The sequence below is a fragment of the Chlorocebus sabaeus genome, chromosome 24 (assembly GCF_047675955.1).
Source record: "Chlorocebus sabaeus isolate Y175 chromosome 24, mChlSab1.0.hap1, whole genome shotgun sequence".
Lineage (NCBI taxonomy): Eukaryota > Metazoa > Chordata > Mammalia > Primates > Cercopithecidae > Chlorocebus > Chlorocebus sabaeus.
The window spans coordinates 26,201,170-26,223,295 of record NC_132927.1 but is presented as its reverse complement, the minus strand read 5'-3'; the positions used below and the strand labels follow the sequence as shown (position 1 = coordinate 26,223,295).

At 39.2% G+C, this 22,126-nt stretch overlaps 1 protein-coding gene and 1 pseudogene across 1 annotated transcript in view; one reads left to right on the top strand and one right to left on the bottom strand.

The window, feature by feature from the left end:
* Window positions 1-22,126, bottom strand: part of KLHDC1 (kelch domain containing 1) — a 64,531-nt gene that overhangs the window by 19,356 nt on the left and 23,049 nt on the right. Inside the window, exons 5-10 of the mRNA XM_073010966.1 lie at window positions 14,279-14,357; window positions 12,137-12,220; window positions 8,906-8,989; window positions 8,396-8,454; window positions 4,657-4,769; window positions 2,792-2,864 (exon numbers count right to left, since the gene is read on the bottom strand). Of these exons, the coding sequence (XP_072867067.1) occupies window positions 2,792-2,864; window positions 4,657-4,769; window positions 8,396-8,454; window positions 8,906-8,989; window positions 12,137-12,220; window positions 14,279-14,357 (492 nt within the window). The remainder of the gene's footprint in view (window positions 1-2,791; window positions 2,865-4,656; window positions 4,770-8,395; window positions 8,455-8,905; window positions 8,990-12,136; window positions 12,221-14,278; window positions 14,358-22,126) is intronic.
* Window positions 15,710-16,183, top strand: LOC103229882 (small ribosomal subunit protein uS13-like; annotated as a pseudogene).

The following is a 22,126-nucleotide window of genomic DNA, read 5'->3' as shown; positions in this document are numbered from 1 at the left end:
TAATCCCTTTTATTTAAATTTCACAAGTGCAAACAGTGGAATTATGCACAATTCGTTAAACCAAATACTTTCCTCAGACAATCATGTACACATTTAATGACAAATGCACTTGTGGCCCAAAATGGAACCAAGTCATTAGAGATGTTGTTTGGGAAATACTCTGCCCAATTCTCCAACTCTTATCTTAGATGATACATTGATATAAATCTTCAACAAGAACCCAGACTATGTGGTGGGGTTGAGGATGGGGACTGGAAGAGGGTTAGGTAAAGGAGAGAGAATACAAAAAATGCTCTCATACATGGGAAGGAACAGAATAATTTCCTGGAGAGAAGGTTATGTGTAACCTTGGCGATACTCACCAGATCCAACAGTACTTGGGGCTCTATATACTAATATTTTCTCCAACATCTTTTTCAGACACATAAAAAAGGGTCCTTGCTGATAGCCAACTCTACAGGCTATCAGGTCTGGCTATATATATGGCTTTTCAGCCATAGGTTTATTGAAGGTGAGACCCAGAGAATAGGATTGCTACACTGTAGAACAGTTGTTCTCAACCAGGGGCAATTTGTCCCCTAAAGAGGCATTTCACAGTATATGGAGATATTTTTAGTCGTCACAACTTGGGAGAGAAAAGGTAGTACAACTGGCACCTACTGGGTAAAGGACAGGGATACCGCTAAACATACTACAATGCACAGGACACCCTCATGACAAAGAATTATGTGGTCTAAAATGTCAGCAATGCCAAGCTTGAGAAACCTTGCTGTAGAGTTCTAAGAGGAGAATTGGGCAGCTTACATTTCAAATTACAACTTGAAAAGTTTGCACAAATTGCTTAAAGATCTTAGCTAAATTGTCACTTTTATAAAAATTAGTATATATATATATACACACACAAATATATATGTTCTCCTTACACTCAACTGTATCCCACCTGTTCTCCTCCTCACCTCATACCTGTAGATCTGCCTCTGTCTTATCTGCCTTAGGGAAACTCTGGCCTGGATTTCATCATCGAAGAACACTGGAAAGCCTTTCCTGCCTTGATTTTGGTGACATCTAGCTTGCAACCTGATGTTTTTTCTACAGACTGATAGTTTATGTCCTTTCACAGCTGCTCTAAACTTATCACCTAAACATTCTAATAAAGCATATTATTTACATGACACATCAGCTGAATTAAAAGAAATCTCTTTACATAGCTCTAGTTCTAACTAATAGTATATTATAGATAATAGTTGTGTTGCTCTAATTACTCATTAAGGGTTGAAATATAAAATAGGAGCAACTTTAAAATTAAACATTTTTACTAATACTTTGGTCTATAATTAATGCATTCATACAATCAAACAACTGGAATAAACTAAGAGATTATCTAGTCCAACTCTCTTATTTTAGAGATGAAGAAATCGATGCTCAGTTTCTTTCTTTCTTTCTTGTTTTGAGACAGGGTCTATGTTAACCAGGCTGGAGTGCAGTGGCACATCTCAGCTCACTACAACCTCAACCTCCTGGGATCAAGTGATCCTCCCACCTCAGCCTCCCGAGTAGCTGGGACTACAGGTGTGCACCACCACACCCGGCCTTTAAAAAAAAAACAAAACTGTAGAGATGGGGTCTCACTATGTTGCCCAGGCTGGTCTCAAACTCCTGGACTCAAGTGATCCTCCTGCCTCGGCCTCCCAAAGTGCTGGGATTAATAGGTGTGAGCCACCACACCTGGCCAATGCTCAGTTTCTTTAAGTGACTTTTCAAAGCCAAAAAAGTAGGTAGTAGCTGAGCAAGGACTGGAACTCTGGGCTCCCATGTCTTAGTACAAAACTCTTTACATTAAAAAAAAAAAATTTCAAAAGAGCCAGAATTGTTAAAGTAATACATTCCAATGAATGTTTTTACATGAAAACATAAGAATCACAATTGCAATTATGAATTCTAAATATATTGTGAATATTCATATAGACACATATACCAAAATAAATATAAATATTTTCAGGTCTTTTTCTCAAGTAAGCTATCATTTATTAAATAACAAAAATACATATCATTAAATTGATTTCACACTAGCATAAATAATCTGTATTTTTAAAATTCTAAAATACATAGCGTAAAAAAGAATTACCAATTATAATGATCATAATGTGCTGAATCTGAATTTCCTATGAAGATATTATTATACTATTCAATAAAATTAAAAACAATAAGAATTATAGTACAAATGTAGTTTTCTTTGTAGTCTAATAATAGTATATAACTTCTAAAATTTTTAATCCTATGATACACCATAAATAACATTTTCATTTTCAAAAAATTTCCATCAATGAATACATCATGCAGCTAATAAAGATTAACAATAACCTGCCATCCACTGAATCAACATGGAAGCAAATTTCCTGATTAATTTGCTTTAAACCTTTTCCAAAAACAAATAACTACTATTAAAGCCAACCCCATTTTTGTCTGCTTATTAAAAATATTAACATTAAAAACATTAATCTCATATGATGATTTTAATTATCTTAATTTTCACAGTTATCAGGCAAGATTATGCATTTACCTAAAAGAATAACATTTTCAAATATGCAAATATGGGTGAAAACTGGATAGATCATTTCTAACAATCAGATATAATTAAAATAATAAATTATTTAGGTAACATCAAGCTCATTTGAAAGATATCCTTCTTAATGGCTTATGGTTTCAATGGCAAACACTATAAATTTGGTACTATATTTTAATACTTTAAAAATTCTTAACTATTTTACTATTTGTGAATTTCTAGACTTACCTAGGTCTTGTTTTAGGTAAATGCGTAAGTTGTTTCCAACAATTTGTTGTGACATTATGAATCCAACCATCACCTGCAATATCATGATGGTTCAGAAAATAAGATTAGGTCTTTGAGATACAATTTTAATTTTCCCCCAAATGTATCATGCTACATTTAAATGACTATCTTTTCTGAGTGCGGCTATTTTACCATACAAATTTTCAAACATTTACAAAAGTAGAGTGACCATGACAATGAACTTCCATATACTGCAGATTCAACAACTATCAAGACTTTGCTACATGTGCTCCACTTATCTTTTTGTTATTCTTATTGCTTAATTTTTCTAAATGAAATCCTAGATCTCCTATCATTTTCCCGATACATACTTCAGTATGCATTACTGAAAATAAAAGGACATTTTTTACATAACCACAATGCCATTATGACAGTCAACCAAACAAAAAAATTTCTTGGGATCATCGAATATCCATATGAACAAATCTTACACTGAAACAGAATCTTTAAGGGAGGAAACAGACTAGCTTATGAGTTAGGACATTTAATTTCCCATAGGTCAATGACCAAAAACAGAAAACAGGACCTAAAAACACTAGAGATCATGAAGATATGATATTAAACAGCCCCTAGTGAAATGTACAGATGTTAGTTTTTTGTTAGATTCCCAATCTCTTTTAATTAAAAATCTCACAAATTGGAAAAGTATAATAATATGAAAGAATAACTAACATCTCCTACTAGGAACTGTTGTTTCTCCAACTAACCTCTGGAATTTGTTTGGTGGCCAGCTGACTGCCAGACACACAGCTGATGCTCAATAAACTTTTGTCGGAAAATAGTTGTTTCCAGACCCTAATATATAATTATATAAATGTTTTAATAGTATATAATGTTTCTTAATGAAAACATCTCTAGCCATAGAAAACTTCTGGGTTAAGAAAACAGAAAACGGCTGGGTTTGGTGGCTGACACCTGTAGTCCCAGCACTTTGGGAAGCTGAGGCGAGTGGATCACGAGGTCAGGAATTCGAGACCAGTCTGGCCAACATGGGGAAACCCTACCTCTACTAAAAATACAAAAATTAGCTGGGCATGGTGGTGGGCACCTGTAATCCCAGCTACTCAGGAGCCTGAGGAAGGAGAATCACTTGAACCCGGGAGGTGGAGGTTGCAGTGAGCTGAGATTGCGCCATTGCACTCTAGCCTGGGCCACAAAGCAAGATTCCATCTCAAAAAAAAAAAAAAAAAAAAAAGAGGAAAAAAAAAGAAAAGAAAATAGAAAACACAAAACATCTAATATGCCAAATTAAGAAGTCGATATTCTTGGTCGTCTGTCTATTCTGATGCCACTATTTTACTGCTGAAAGAAAAACTGCATTCCAAAACCCACAGCCACTGGGACCAGCAATGATAGGAGTTTAAAAAATTTAGCTAAACACTTTCCTCTACAGCTCTGGAACAAAAAGAGAAGCAACTGGGCTTCCCACTTTGTCTTTCCAGGGCCTTCTAAGAAAACCCCCCAGCCTGGAGTATAGCACAAGCGAACAGTGCAAGCATCCTACCCTACAGTACAAGCACCTGGATCAAAAATCAGTGGACACAGAATCACAGAATATAGTAGTAGAAAGGGGCTTTATTTAATCTAGCTTCAATCACCCTTCCTCTTTTTCCCTAGAAAACAGGTGAATGTGGAGAGCCAAGGGTACAAAACCAAAGAGGTCACAATTCATGCAAGAAAACAGTTGAAGATAAAGGCAAACCAGAAAAACAGGAAAAAAGAAAGATTTACTTCACTGTAACTATGAAGTACAATTAAGAAAAAAGAATGAGATAATAATTATAGCCAAACTTTAATCAACTTACTTAATGGGATATTATCTGCACTTAGTCCACCACATAGGAAAAGTTTATCATCAGCTATAGGTGTTAAAGTATGCCATGACCGATGTTTTGGGCTTTCTCCATTAATAGTAATCCTGTGGCAAGGGGGGAAAAAAAAAGTCTAGGTACTATGTTAATCAAAAGAAAAGATTTTTTAATCATCTTAGATCTTAAAAAAAATCTGCCCTCACTGCTCCAAAAAACTTTTACTAGTCCCACCTACATGAATATTTGAAAAACATTATTCAATTCTTAGATGAATTTTAAAAATCTTTCCATTTAATGACCATTCCACCTGGCTACGGAGTGAAAATAAAAGTCAATTCTCAGCCCAACATGGTGGCTCACACCTGTAATCCCAACACTTTGGGAGGCCAAAGCGGGTGGATTGCCTGAGCTCAGGAGTTCGAGACCAGACCGGGCAGCACGGTGAAACCCTGTCTCTACTAAAATACAAAAAATTAGCCGGGCATGGCAGCATGCGCCTGTAGTCCTAGCTACTCGGGAGGCTGAGGCAGGAGAACTGCTCGAACCCGGGAGGTGGAGGTTGCAGTGAGCCAAGTTTGCGCCACTACACTCCAGCCTGGGTGACAGAGTGAGACTGCTTCTCCAAGAAAAAAAAAACGTCAATTCTCCGTTAATTCACAATGCATACTCAGCATCATTCTTATTGGCTAATCAGCTGCTCCCTCAGTTTTTCAACACAATTTTTTTTTCATGTCTGTAACTTTTTACTGTTGTTTCATGGTTAATTTTGTGTTTTTAGCTGATTTCCCCAAGGATATTATGGGTTTTTATGTTGTTTTTACTTTGATCTACTTCTAGAATTTCCCAAAACATTATCTTCCTCTGAAAAACGCTAGCTATTCTAACTTCAAAGTAAAAGCATGAAAGTCATTCCAGATCCAGGGTAAACCTCTTAGGATTTCTCAAAAATATAAAAATAAAAACAAGGCCAGGCACAGTGGCTCACTTCTGTAATCCCAGCACTTTGGGAAGCCAAGGCAGGAGGATTGCTCGAGCCCAGGAGCTAGACAGACCATCCTGAGCAAAACAGAGACATTGTCTCTTAAAACAAAAGAAAACAGAACAACAAGAATAATCATAATAATAAGGGGGACATTTAAAAGAGATGGGGTATGAAAAATAAAAACATAAGCGTAAGTTATAGCTGAGCCTGGTGGCATGCGCCTGTAATCCCAGCTACTCAGGAGGCTGAGGCAGGAGAATCACATGAACCTGGGAAGTGGAGGTTGCAGTGAGCCGAGGTCGCGCCATTGCATTCCAGCCGGGGCAACAAGAGGGAAATTCCCTCTCCAAAAATAATAATAATAATAATAATAAAATTAAATTAAAAAGCATAAGTTAGAAGCAAAATAATGTAATTTAGCAGGTGAAAAGATACCATTCTTCCACAGTCTGGAATATTCCAGAATAACACAGGCCATTTTTGGAAGATATAATTTGTTTTTTACAAAACGGAAATATTTTTACTGTTTGTGTTAATTATAAGAAACTTTTTTTTTTTGAGGTGGAGTTTCACTCTTGTTTCCCAGGCTGGAGTGCAATAGCGTGATCTCAGCTCACTGCAACCTCCGCCTCCCAGGTACAAGCAATTCTCCTGTCTCAGCTTCCTGAGTAGCCCAGTTTACAAGCATGCGCCAATACACCTGGCTAATTGTTTTGTATTTAGTAAAGACCGGGTTTCACCATGTTAGTCAGGCTGGTCAAGAACTCCTGACTTCAGGTGATCCATCTGTCTCGGCCTCCCAAAGTACTGGGATTACAGGTGTGCACCACTGCGCCTGCCACATTTTATTATTATCATTATTATTATTATTATTTTTTGAGACAGAGTTTCACTCTTATTGGCCAGGCTGGAGTGCAGTGGCATGATCTTGGCTCACTGCAACCTCTACCTCCTGGGTTCAAATGATTCTCCTGCCTCAGCCTCCCGAGTGGCTGGGATTACAGGCATCTGCCACCATACCTTACTTTTTTTGTATTTTTAGTAGAGCCGGGGTTTCACCATGTTGGCCAGGCTGTTCTCAAACTCCCGACCTCAGGTGATCCACCCGCCTTGGGCTCCCAACGTGCTGGGATTACATGTATGAGCCACCACACCCGGCCTAGGTTGAACACCTTTTAAAAATAATTTTTACCTATTATTATTTCTTCTGTGAGTTGTTCATGCATGTTCTTTGTCCACTTTTCTATTAGATTGTCTTTTTTTTATTGATTTACTGAGTTCTTGTGGATCTTTGCCCTGACATCTCTCTGTTAAAAATACTGCAGATATCAGCTGGGTGCAGTGGCTCATGCCTGTAATCTCAGCAGTTTGGGAGGCTGAGGCGGGCAGATCACAAGGTCAAGAGATCGAGACCATCCTGGCCAACATGGTGAAACCCTGTCTCTACTAAAAATACAAAAAGTAGCTAGGCATGGTGGTGCGTGCCTGTAGACCCAGCTACTTGGGAGGCTGAGGCAGGAGAAGAGCTTGAACCAGGGAGTCAGAGGTTGCAGTGAGCCAAGATCACGCTACTACACTCCAGTCTGGTGACAGAGCGAGACTCTGTCTCAAAAAAAAAAAAAAAATTCCAAATATTGCTTCCAGTTTTTTTGTTTCTATTTTACAATTTGCCATTTAATTTTTTGTGGTACATTTTTCTGTACAGAAATATTTAATTTTCAAGTGGTCTTATTGATCAGTCTTTTCATTTATGAATTTTGAGTTCATATCATCTTTACAAAGCTTTCTCCATGCCAAGATTTTTTTTTAGGATTTTTTTTTCTTTTTCTTTTTTTTTTTTTTTTTGAGACGGAGTCTCGCTCTGTTGCCCAGGCTGGAGTGCAGTGGCCGGATCTCAGCTCACTGCAAACTCCGCCTTTCAGGTTCACGCCATTCTCCTGCCTCAGCCTCCCGAGTAGCTGGAACTATAGGCGCCCGCCACCTCACCTGGCTAGTTTTTTGTATTTTTTAGTAGAGACGGGGTTTCACCGGATTAGCCAGGATGGTCTCGATCTCGATCTCCTGACCTTGTGATCCGCCTGTCTCGGCCTCCCAAAGTGCTGGGATTACAGGCTTGAGCCACCGCACCCGGCCTTTTTTCTTTTCATTTATTTTTTTATTATTATACTTTAAGTTCTAGGGTACATGCGCACAACGTGCAGGTTTGTTACATATGTATACTTGTGCCATGTTGGTGTGCATCCATGCCAAGATTTTAAAGATAATATGCTATATTTTCTTCTGAAACTTTCACGGTTTTATGGTATTTAATGGTATTTATACTTTGGAATAATATATAGCTCTGATTCCATCTCATTATATAAATTGCTAAGTTGATAGCTAAATATATTTGTTCTATTATTAAACACATTTTATGAGCTACAAATAAAATCTGACTTTACTCCATTACTTGTTTACCTGAGATGACCCCATTCAACCACTTCTTCATTCTTCTACTGATCAATCCTCAAAAAATACTTAGTATAAAACCAGTACTTTTATATAATCTAATTTCAACTGTTAGTATTTTCATGTTTTATCTTATTTGGTTAAGGAACAAACTCTATTTAAATCTATATAGTCCTTGCTTAAACATACAATCTGAAGGAAAAAAATGACAGTTTAGTGTTAAAGACCCACATTTGGATTATGGACACATACAGACACACACACATGCCTATAGATTAAAATGTACTTAGACTTCAAACTAACCTTCCAGACCAAGTCCAGTTGTCTAGGTTTAGATAGTGCAAATCATTCATCCTAGTTTGCTAAAAGAAAAGTGTGTTACGCTGGTCAGTATTTCACATCTTTTATCAGCTAAAATTTTTCTTTTAAAGTAAGTTCAGATTAAAAATAGACTATTTCTATTTTACTTCACATGAGAAGTTTAAATATTGGAAAACAATAATTAATAAGACTGACACAGAGCTCCCAAATCAACGTGTCAAAGGGGAAAGGAAGAAATAGGTTTAAATTCACAGGCTTTAGATGACAAGAAATTAATTTTTTCTGATACTGCACCAAAAGATTCTCATTAAAATATGATTTATAATCATCTATGATTGTTCATGTATTGTCTGTTTACGAATTAGAAGATAAATAAAAGTTAGTATTGAATGCCATTTTAATCTCTAGATTACATGAATGTTCAATTATTCCACGAAATCAGAGGATAAATTTTTATAAGGAGCATTGCACATTTCCATTAAAAACACTCACCAAAACACGTCCGCCAAAGATATAACCCTTATTTCCAAGAACTGCACATGTATGCGCGGCTCGTGGCTGTGGTGGAACTCCACCCTGTGAGTAGAAATCAGAACAGATTGCAAAGACTTGAAATATCTGTAATAAAGTTACATTCCTATGCTCAGTATGAGAAAGTCTTAATCACTAAGTTATCATTACCTATGTAATTCAATTAAAAATGCTAATGCAAAAGTTTATTCTAAATAGTACTAATTGCAGACAAATACTATTTGTCAGAATAAATTTTATTCTCCCTGATCTTTACTTTTGAAAATGTTTTTCTTGTATGTCTGACACTATTTAGCAAAATAAGGTTTCATGTAAATTTTTGTTTGAAATACTGTATAAAGATTTTTAAATCAAATTTTGAAATTTTCTCTCTCTCCCTGTCTCCTCTGTCTCCCTCTCACACACAGAGTTCCTATTAGAAGTGAGCGGTGCATATTGCGATTATCTCAGAAACTCTGTAAAATTAAAAATGGCTCCAAAACTCTTGATGCCTCAAATTTACAATAAGAAGTTCACTCTTGGCTTAAGCCAGACAGTGCTCTCTCTCTTACTAAAACTCTTAACATTGGTAATACTTCTCTACACTTTATTTTGAATAAATATAGCAGATCTTTTCTTTAGAGAAGTTTTGTTTTTTGTTTTGAGGCAGTCTTGCTCTGTCACCAAGGCTTGAGTGCAACGGTGCGATCTTGGCTCACTGCCACCTCCACCTCCCAGGTTTACGCAATTCTCCTGCCTCAGCCTCCTGAGTAGCTGGGATTACAGGCGCGTAACACCAGGCTCGGCTAATTTTTGTATTTTTAGTAGAGATGGGGTTTTGCTTTGTTGTCCAGGCTGGTCTCAAACTCCTGGCCTCAAGTAATCTGCCTGCCTCGACCTCCCAAAGTGCTGGGATTACAGGTGTGAGCCACCACGCCACCCTAGAGAGGTTTTTAATTGGTGGCAAAAGCAAGTATCATGGGTAGATGAATGAATAAGATTTAAGGGAAGAATCTTCTGCATAATTTCCATGTTTTCATGGTGAGTGCCTTTATGTATGTATTTTAATTCCAAGTTCTGAAAGAACCTGACATTTTCAGCTCACTGGCTACTCAAAGTGGGTATAGGAAATTAAAGCCTGCATCCAATATCATAACTTCCTAAACTTCTCAGGCTTATTAGAATAACTGTGCTGAGGTCAACTTGGTAAGACATAATTCAGATATTAACTATATAACACTTAAATGAGAACCATTTAAGAATTTTGGTTCCCAGCCCTTCCAGCAGAACAAAATTTTTATTATTACCCCAGGCTTGATCTGAAATTTTGGAAGAATTCTTCTACTATATAGAAGAGAACAGAAGAGCACTGAAAATCTGAAATTTACTGCCTGGAAAAGAGGATCCAGAGAATGGTCAAACTCTAACACTTACTATTTTGCATAGACCTTCCCATCATTTCCATGAACAGAAGCTGGACTGTAAGGAATTCTGGTCATATATGTGTATTAGTAGACACATATGTGACTGCGCATATACGACCTGCTTAGCATTCTACTCTGTTCAATTCTGGTAAGCTTTTCAGTCACAATACCCTGCTGTCGCTAGCAATGAACATGTGACTCAAGACTGGCCAGTCATCCCTTTGGCATCAGGAATTGCGGTAAAGAGTAGGAACATGCCGAAGTAGAGGCCAAGTCCTTTTCTTTCTTTCTTTCTTTTTTTTTTTGTAGAGACGGAGTCTCATTCTGTTGCCCAGGCTGGAGTGCAGTGGCGCAATCTCGTCTCACTGCAACCTCGGCCACCCAGGTTCAAGCAATTCTCCTGCCGCAGCCTCCTGAGTAGCTGGGACTACAGGCGCATGCCGCCACGCCCGGCTAATTTATTTTGTATTTTTAGTAGAGATCGGGTTTCAAGGTGTTGCCCAGGATGGTCTCAAACTTCTGAGCTCAGGCAATCCGCCCGCCTCTGGCTCCCAAAGTGCTAGGATTACAGGCATGAGCCACCAAGCCCGGCCCTTTTCTAAGACTAATATATAGACGTTGAGAGAGTACAATACAAATAACTGTGTGTGTAACCAGGACCATATTCCCTCCTAAATGAGCCAATGTGTCTGCTATAGACGGAATGAAACAAGCACACAAAGAGAAGCAGAGAAAAGCAGACAGAAAGACAGAATGTATTGTGAGGATGCTGAGTAACCTGCTCCGGTTCCTGAGGCCGTGGTCCCTGCGGCTCTTCCTTCTACTTTGTGAGCCATTCCAATATGCTTTCCAGCTATGTGAGAATTCATTATTGCTTAATCTAATTTGAATTTGTTTTTGGTCACTAACAAATGAAAGAATACTGATAACGTACTTTTTGTCATGCCATAATTGCATCTACCTCTGAATTCAAGGGTATAAAAAACATGGGCTTTGTTATAAAAGGATTTTAAAAAATAGGCCTTTATTAAATCAGGGCATGACACTTGTGGTAAAGAATGATGATGGCACCTCATTAAAAGATTTTTTTCTAGAAAACCTTAGCTGACATGGAGAAGAATATGCGTTTTTTTTGTTTTATTTATTTATTTTGAGCGATGGGGCTTCGCTATGTTGCCCAGGCTAGAATGCAATGGAGTACAGTGGCTATTCACAGGTGTGACTGTAGCACACTACAGCCTCAAACTCCTGGACTAAAGTGATCCTCCTGCCTCAGCCTCCTGAGTAGTTGGGACTACAGGTGCCATCTACGGCTCTGATATTTTTCTTAATGCTATTAATGAAAGTACTCTAGAGAACTACTTGGTATGTGATTACAAACCTAATTACAAAAATCCAAATAAGAGGTTGGGTGTGATGACCTATAATGCCTGTAATCTGAGCACTTTGCAAGGCTGAGGTGGGCAGATCACTTGAGGTCAGGAGTTCGAGACCACTGTGACCAACATGGTGAAACTCCGTGTCTACTAAAAATACAAAAATTAGCCAGGCATGGTGGCCCGCGCCTGTAGTCCCAGCTACTCAGGAGGCTGAGGCAGGAGAACCACTTGAACCCGGGAGGCGGAGGTTGCAGTGAGCTGAGATTGTGCCACTGCACTCCAGCCTGGGCGACAAAGCAAGACCCTGTCTCAAAAACACAAAACAAACAAACAAACAAACAAAAAAACCCCAAAATCCACGTAAGAGTTTTAAATACAAATATATAAAGATGACTTTTTACAACACTTACTTTAATTTCTGGTTGAAACCAAGTCTGTGTCTTTGTGTCAAATATATGGACATCATTATGCCATCCCCAGAATATCTGCTCTTCCTAAAAGAGAAATTTTTTAAATATCTAAAAGCTTTAATAATTTTTACATTATTATTACAGTTTTATCACATATTTACTGGTAAAATAATAGACACCTTACAAAAATGGAGTTAAGTGTTACCATAGTCACAAAGCCAATGGATACATGGGTTCCTCCCAAAGCATGGTTCCCAGACCAGTAGCAGCACCACCTGGCAACTTTTCTTCTCATAGTAATGTTTGCAGTGAATCATAATTTTACTTGTTGACAATCTTTCAATTTTCTCAAAGGATGATCATTTTTAAAATTGCAGAGGGTAGAATAATGTTTACATTTTTAAATCTGTTTTCCTAAAGTACATGCTCAGAACTCATTTTTGCCATAATAAACTTTAGAGGGTGGGCATGGTTCCTGTTTCCAAAAACTTCTAATCACTTCTACTTCACCAAGCAACTGGTTCTTATAGATTAAACTTATGACCACTTTCTTCTTTTTTTTTAAGATTTCTTTCTTTTTTTTTTGAGACAGTCTCTCTCTCTGTTGCCCAGGCTGAAGTGCAGTGGTGCGATCTCGGCTCACTGCAACCTCCGTCTCCCGGTTCAAGCGATTCTCCTGCCTCAGCTTCCCGAGTAGCTGGGACTACAGGTGCCTGCCACCGTGCACGGCTAATTTTTTTTTTGTATTTTTAGTAGAGACTGGGTTTCTCCATGTTAGTCAGGATGGTCTTGATCTCCTGACCGCGTAATCTGCCCACCTCCACCTCCCAAAGTGTTAGGATTACAGGCGTGAGCCACCACGCCCAGCCAACCACTCTCTTCTTTATATCCTAAGATATAAAATTCTTTGTCAGCAAGGTAAAGACTTAGCAGCTATACTGTATTTAGCATCTCCCAGAGTGCTGAAATCCTCTATCACTACTCTAGATGATCTCTGTGCCAGTTTTATATTGTGTGTCAGAAATACATCATTTATTTTTGTCAGGCCTTGTCAAGCAAGACAAATAAGCTAAACAATTTACTTAGTTTAGAATCTATTTTTTAATTTTATTTAAATTGAAACGGTCTCACCATGTTACCCAGGCTGGTCTCAAACTCCTTGGTACAAGTGATCCTTCTGCCTCAGCCTCCCTAGTAGGTGGGATTATAGAAATGTGCCACCACACCCAGCTCATTTAGAGTCTAAATGAAAAAAACCCATTTGTGTTCCAGAAACTTCAGGACATGATATTTAGCTTAGTAACGGTATTGTAGGAGAAAAAAATTGAGTTATTTCACTGATGAATAAAAATAACTAGATATAAATAGAAGTTATATTCCTGAAAATTCTCAGCAATACTTTAAGTAGCAAAGCTTTAATATCATTTTTAAAACTCAAAAACTACATAGAAACATGGGGAATTTTCAAAAATACCCATATACAAAGCAATATACATGAAATGTGTGTGTGTATAAACATAAATACACATACACATATGTACATGTATATATTTATTTACATTAATAATATAGAATAATACATACTAGTAGAAGGTAAAACTAATAAGACTGCATCTTGGTGAGAGGATCAATGGTTTTTTAAATTATCTGTTTAAAAATTTCATTTTTGTAATTCATAACTTCTTTCATTAATAATGATTTACTGTCTAATCAGTAAGAATAAGTAGAAAAATTAATATCACTACCCATGGACTCTTACCTAGAGGCCAGTCTGACCTATGAATAATTCTAGTGGACATATCTAAAAAGAGATGTATGTCAACAAGAGCTATTGTGGTTAAATATGAACACAATTTTTCTAAGTTGCACTAAAGTCGCTACCTGTCTAACAGAAGCAGGTATCTGTGATTAATGATATAAGAAAAGAAATTACTCTGCCAATAGCCATGAAGGCTAATACCACTAGATGAGATACCTCTTGCCAAATGGATACAAATGTTAAAGAGAGAAAACACATTTTTTCATAGTGTCAATTATGACAAATTGGTAGCTCCAAAAATGAGAAAGACCAGGCTTATTATTTCTAAGATGTTGAGGCTATACTGAATTGGAGGGAAATGTAAACAGTGATTACTATCTTACCCAAGATGCATCATGAACATCAAAACAGTCTTGGAGTTCACTGTGTCTCCTACACCCATAACCACCAAAATATATTAGTCTGAAAAACAAACACAAAAGGACACACTTTAGGAATTCTGTTTCCAGTTTGTTCATAGAAAGCTGAAAAAGATCCTCTCACCTTAACAACCCAAACACAAAATCACAGTTTAAAGAGAATAATTTCAGAGCTGAGGGAACAAAGAGACCTAAATAAACCAATTCCAGAAAGTGATGAGCTCTCAATGGGAAAGAAGAGACCCATAGCTGCTTTCATCCCTTGTGTAACAGCAAGAGGAAGAATCCAGCACACGCAGGGTTTGTAAGAAGAAGCTACTCAAATTTTTAACAGCTACATTTATATTGGCATGGCAAATTAGATTTATTTATTTATTCGTTTTGAGACACGGTTTCCCTCTGTCACCCAGGCTTGAGTGCAGTAGCATGAACATGATCTCGGCTCACTGCAATCTCCACCTCCTGGGTTCAAGCAGTCCTCCTGCCTCAGACCCCTGAGTAGCTGTGACTACAGGTGTGTGCCACCATGCCTGGCTAATTTTTGTATTTTTGTAGAGATGGGGTTTCACCATATTGCCCAGGCTGGTCTTGAACTCTTGGGGTCAGGTAATCCTCCCACCCTGGCCTCTCAAAGTGCTGGGATTACAGGCGTGATATGGTTTGGCTGTGTCCCTACCCAAATTTCATCTTGAATTCCCATGTGCTGTGGGAGGGACCCAATGGGAGGCAACCGAATCATGGGGATAGATCTTTCCCAGGCTGTTCTTGTGATAGTGAATAAGTGTCATGAGATCTGACGGTTTTTTTTTTTTGTTTTTTTTTTTTTTGAGACAGAGTCTCACTCTTGTCTCCCAGGCTGGAGTGCGGTGGCGTGATCTCTGCTCATGGCAACCTCCGCCTCCCGGAGTGAATCTCCTGCCTCAGCCTCCCGAGTAGCTGGGATTACAGACGCCTGCCACCATGCCTGGCTCATTTTTGTATTCTTAGTAGAGATACGATTTCACCATGTTGGCTAGGTTGGTCTCCAACTCCTGACCTCAAGTGATCTGCCCACCTCGGCCTCCCAAAGTGCTGGGATTACAGGCATGAGCCACTGCGCCCACTGATCTGATGGTTTTCAAAACGGGAGTTTCCCTCCACAAGCTCTCTTCTCTTATCTGCTGCCATGTGAGACTTGCCTTTCACTTTGAGCCATAATTGTGAGGCCTCCCCAGCCACATGGAACTGTAAGTCCAATAAACCTCTTTCTCTTGTAAATTGCCCAGTCTTGGGTATGTCATTATCAGCAGTGTGAAAAACGCCTAATACAAGGCTTGAGCCATGGCATCCGGCCCCAAATTAGCATCTGAAGAAACCCAGCCACTCTCTTCCACAGGAGGCCTACAGGCTGCTGCTTGCGCTGCCGCCATGTTTCTAGTGATCCCTGAAAAGTTTCAGCATATTCTGCGAGTACTCAACACCAACATCGATGGGCGGCGGAAAATAGCCTTTGCCATTACTGCCATTAAGGGTGTGGGCCAAAGACACGCTCATGTAGTGTTGAGGAAAGCAGACACTGACCTCACCAAGAGGGCGGGAGAACTCACTGAGGATGAGGTGGAACGTGTGATCACCATTATGCAGAATCCACACCAGTACAAGATCCCAGACTGGTTCTTGAACAGACAGAAGGATGTAAAGGTTGGAAAATATAGCCAGGTCCTAGCCAATGGTCTGGACAACAACCTCCGTGAAGACCTGGAGTGACTGAAGAAGATTCGGGCCAATAGAGGGCTGCGCCACTTCTGGGGCCTTTGTGTCCAAGGCCAGCACACCAAGACCACTGGCCGCGGGGGCCGCACCGTGGGTGTGTCCAATAAGAAATAAGTCTGTAGGCCTTGTCTGTTAATTAATAGTTTATACATCTTAAAAAAGAAAAGAAAAGAAAAGAAAAAGAAACCCAGCCATAGAGGGAATTCAACCTACTCCTTAACTCTTTCACATAATCTTCAGGGAGGGATGAGGGTCAGTCACCAACAGCTGGAGGCAGAAGAGAGCTGAGAAAATCCCCTTTAGGCAATCTAAGCTTTGGACTACTAAAGTTTGGGATGCAAACAGGAGATCTGAAAGAAACACCTCAGGGGGGCATGCCAAACATTTACACCCTATAGAGTACCTGCCCTCCAAAGGCCAGGGGAGGAAATGCAAGGCTGAAAGAGGTCTTCCAGGGTGCAGAAAGCATAAAGTGGGATCAGAGAGCAAAGAGAATTGCCTTGTGGCCCAATGACCTACCAACTGGACTATAAAACATGGAGAGATCTCCCACAGTTCTGAGAGGCAGGAATGCAGCTGTGAAGCACAGCAGAAAATCTCAGTGCTCAAATAGGGATCCCTAGTATAGGAAAGTACTGTTCTAAAACATTTGAAGCCAGAGGTAAAACTCAGTCAAACTAAAGCTACAACAAAGCCCAAATACAAATTACCTACAAATTAGACTGACTCAGCTCTTACTCTAGCAACCTAAAAAAGAAGAAAGGGCATGTTCCTTTCTGAAGATAAATATAATTTATTCCAATCTTTACTGTTCTTTCAGACAGAAGATCTGGTATATAATTTAAAAACTACAGGGAGGTTGAGGCAGGCGGATTGCTTGAGGGCAGGAGTTTGAGATCAGCCTAGGCAACATAAGGAGACCTGTCTCCACAATAAATTAAAAAAAAAAAGAAGGGAAAGAAAGGTGTGGTAGTGCATACCTGTAGTCTCAGCTACCCAGGTGGCTGAGATGGGAAGACTGCTTGAACTCAGAGTTCAAGGTTGTACTGAGTTATGATCACACCACTGCACTCCAGCCTGAGTGAGATGAGACCTTGTCTCAGTTGTACCCAGTTATGATCTCATCACTGCACTCCAGCCTGGGTAAGAGTGAGACCTTGTCTCAGTTGTACCGAGTCACCACTGCACTCCAGCCTGAGTGAGGTGAGACCTTCTCTCAGTTGTATCGAGTTATGATCACACCACTGTACTCCAGCCTGAGTGAGAGTGAGACCTTGTCTCAGTTGTACCGAGCCACCACTGCACTACAGCCTGAGAGAGAGTGAGACCTTGTCTCAAAAAAATAAAAATTACAAAATACACAAAAAGGCACAAAAAAGCGGCCCATGATGATGAAAGAAAAGACTCAATATAAATAGACTCAGAAAGAGGTGGTCTAGATAATGGAATTATCAGATAGGGTCTTTAAAAAAACTATGATGAGGATACTAATAGTGGAAAAATGTGGACAACATGCAGGAATAAATGGGTAATTTGAGCAAAGAGATAGAAACATAAAAAAGAACTAAATGGAAATACTAAAAATAGAAAATAAGATGTCAGAACTAAAGAATTCATTAGCCGGGCGCAGTGGCTCAAGCCTGTAATCCCAGCACTTTGGGAGGCCGAGACGGGCGGATCACGAGGTCAGGAGATCGAGACCATCCTGGCTAACACGGTGAAACCCCGTCTCTACTAAAAATACAAAAAACTAGCCGGGCGAGGTGGCGGGCGCCTGTAGTCCCAGCTACTCCGGAGGCTGAGGCAGGAGAATGGCATAAACCCGGGAGGCAGAGCTTGCAGTGAGCTGAGATCCGGCCACTGCAGTCCAGCCCGGGCTACAGAGCAAGACTCCGTCTCAAAAAAAAAAAAAAAAAAAAAAAAAAAGAATTCATTATATAGGTTAAACAGCAAACTTTTTAAAAAAATTTCCTTTCTGGAACTTGATAATTAATAAACTTGGCACAGCAATGGAAAACATCAGTAAACTTGAAGACAAGTCAATAGATTCATAAAAAATATCCACGTTAAAACACAAAGAAAAGGAAAGAATGGGAGGAAAAGAAACAGGTAGCCAAAGCTTTGTGGAACAGTATCAAAATGGTCTAACATGCATGTAATGGGAGTCCCAGAAGGGGAGACAAAGAAATATGGAAAAGAAATATTTGATAATTTAATTACTAAGAAACTGATGGAAGCTATCAACCTCCAAACCCAAGAAGCTCAGCACACTCCAAGTAAGATAAATACAAAGGAACTACACCAAGGCATAATTAATCAAATTATTTAAGGGCAAAAATACAGAAAAGATAAAGACAAAAAAAAGACATATACAGAGAAACAAAAACACAAATGAGGGTAAATTTGTCACAAAAAAGATGGAAGCCAGACTGGGCACAGTGGGTCACACCTGCAATACTAGCAACGTGGCGGGCTGAGCCTGGGCAACATAGTGAGATCCCCATCTCTACAAAAAATAAAAAAAGGCTGAGTGCTGTGGCTTATGCCTGTAATCCCAGCACTTTGGGAGGCCAAGGCAGGTGGATCACCTGAGGTCAGGAGTTTGAGACGAGCCTGACCAACATGGAGAAACCCCATCTCTACTAAAAATACAAAATTAGCTGGGTTTGGTAGCGCATGCCTGTAATCCCAGCTACACAGGAGGCTGAGACAGGAGAATTGTTTGAACCCGGGAGACAGAGGTTGCAGTGAGCCAAGATTGCGCCATTGCACTTCAGCCTGGGCAACAACAGCAAAGCTCCGTCTCAAAAAAAAAAAAAAAAAAAAAAAATTAGCTGAGTGTGGTGGCATGCACTTGTAGTCCTAGCTACTTGAGAGGAGGAAGGAGGAACACTTGAGCCCAGGAGTCTGAGGCTGCAGTGAGCCATGATTACATCACTGCACTTCAGCCTGGGTGAGTGATGGAGTGAGACCAACCCTATAACACAAAAATAATAATAATAAATAAAGGAAATAAATAAAAGTAAGAAAGGAAGGGAAGAAAAAAGAGAAAGAAAATGGAGGCCAAAAAGCAATGTAATAAAACCTGTAAAGTGCTGAGAGAAAAAAAATCCTGTTAACCCAAATGGTCAAAGAAGAAATCATAAGGGAAATTAGAAATTACCTTGAGATAAATGAAAACAAAAACAACAAAACTTATGAGATGCAGCTAAGGCAGGACTCAGAGGGAAATGTATCACTATAAATGCCTACATTAAAAATAAAATCTCAAATCCATAACGTAACTGTACAAGTTAAGGAACTAGACAAGAACAAACTAAACTTACAGAGAGCAGAAGGAAGAAAATGATAAAGGTTGGAGGCGAGATAAAATAGTGAATAGAAAAACAATCAAGAAAAACAAGAGACCAGACAGGGTGGCTCATGGCTGTAATCCCAGCACTTTTGAGAGGCCAAGGCAGGCTGATCACTTCAGGTCAGGAGTTCGAGACCAGCTTGGCCAACATGGTGAAACCCCGTCTCTACTAAAAATACAAAAAAATTAGGTGGGTGTGGTGGCAGGCGGCTGTAATCCCAGCTACTTGGGAGGCTGAGGCAGGAGAATCGCTTGAACCCAGGAGGCGGGGGTTGCAGTGAGCCACGATCATGTCACTGCACTCCAACCTGGGCAACAGAGTGAACAGAGTGAGACTACGACTCAAAGAAAAGAAAAGAAAAGAAAAGAAAAAAGAAAAGAAAAGAAAAGAAAAGAAAAGAAAAGAAAAGAAAAGAAAAGAAAAGAAAAGAAAGAAAAGCAACAAAACAAAAGTTGATTCTTTGAAAAGATCAACAAAATTGACAAATGCTTAGACAGCTGTACTAAGAAAAAAGTGAGCAGATTCAAATTACTAAAATCAGAAGTGAACATACTACAGAATAAAAAAGATGACAAAAGAATACTATGCTGGATATGCTGGTTCACATCTTTAATCCCAGCACTTTGGGAGGCCGAGGTAGGCAGATTGCCTGAGTCCAGGAGTTCAAGACCAGCCTGGCCAACATGGTGAAACCTTGTCTCTAAAAGTACAAAAAACTCAGCTGTGTGTGATGGCGTGCACCTCTAGTCCCGCCTGTTTGGGAGGCTGAGGTGGGAGAATCACCTGAGCTTAGGAGGTAGAGGCTGCAGCAAACCAAGACAGTACCACTACACTCCTGCCTGGGCAACCAAAAGAGACCCTGTCTCAAAAACAAACAAACAACAACAACAACAAAAAAACAGAATACCATGAAGAAGGGTATATCAACAAGTTGGATAACTTAGATGAAATGGAAAACTTCCTGGAAAGACGTACACCCTCAATGCCGGGCACAGTGGTTCATGCCTGTAATCCTAGCAATTTGGGAGGCTGCGGTGAAAGGATCACTTGAAGCCAAGAGTCTGAGACCAGCCTGGCAACATAATGAGACCCTATCCCTACAAATAATAAAAATCTTAGTCAGGGATGGTGGCACGTGCCTGTAGTCCCAGCTACTCAGGAGGCTGAGGTGGAAGGACTGCTTGAGGGTTCAAGGAGTTCAAAGCTGCAGTAAGCCATGATACCACCACTGCACTCCAGCCTGGGTAACAGAGAAAGACCCTGACTCTTATAAAAACAAAAACAAAATATATCTCAAGAAGAAATAGAAAATCTGAATAAACCTATAACAAGTAAGACGATTGAATCAGTAATCAAAACCCTCCCAAGAAAGAAAAGCCCAAGACCAAATGGCTTCACTGGCGAATTCTACCAAATATTTTAAAAAGAATTAACACTAATCCCACTCAAACTCTTCCAAAAAAAAAAGAAAAGAAAAAAAGTGAGGAGGGAATACTTCCTAACTTAGTTTGAGACTAGCATTACCATGATACCAAAGCAAGACAAATAAAATACAACTAAATATATCTGATAAGGGATTAACACCCAGAATACATAAAGTACTACTGTAACGTAACATCAAAAAGACAGACAACTCGTTTTTTTAAATGGGTAAACGATTTGAATAGACATTTCTCCAAAGAAGATGTACAAATGTCCAATAAGCCAACATCATTAGTCATTAGGAAAATACAAATCAAAATCACAATGAAATGCTATTTCACATCTGCTAGTATAGCTATTATTAAACACACACACACACACACACACACACACACACACACCCCCAAAATAAGCATAGGTGAGGATGTGGGGAAACTGGAACCCTTGTTTCTTGCTGGTGGGAATGTAAAATGGTATAATCACTAAGGAAGATAGTTGGTGGTTCCTCAAAAACTGAAACATAGATTCATCAAATGACCCAGCAGTTCTATTCTTAACATATAATCTCAAAAGAATTGAAAATTGAATCAAACAAAGTTATATGCCAACACTGACAGAAGCATTATTCACAAATAGCCAAAAGGTAGAAACAACCCAAGCATCTATCAACATATAAATGGCTAAACAACATGCGGTGTATATATACAGTGGAATATTACTCAGCGATAAAAAGGAATAATATATGCTACAACATAATGCACCTTGAAAACATCATGTTAAGTGAAATAAGGCAGACAAAAAGAACAAACATTTTATAATTCAATTTTTATGACATACCTATTATCTGCTTATTTTTAAATTATTATAGACGGAAAGATTAGAGGTCACCAGGGGTTGGAAAGAAGGGAGAATGGGGAGATATTGCTTAATGGGTACAGAGTTTCTGTTTGGAGTAATTAAAAAGTTTGGAAGTAGGTACTGGTGATGGTTGCACAACATTATTAAGGTAATTAATGCCACTGGATTGTATACTTAATATAGTTAAAATGAAAAATGTTATGTTTTATGTATTTACCACAACCTTTCAAAAAGGTGTAGCAAGCCGGGTGTGGTATCTCATGGCTGTAATCCCAGCACTTTGGGAGGCTGAGGTGGACGGATCACCTGAGGTCTGGAGTTTGAGACCAGCCTGGCCAACATGGTGAAACCCCGTCTCTACCAAAAATACAAAAATTATCTGGGCATGGTGGCAGGCACCTGTAACCCCAGCTATTTGGGAGGC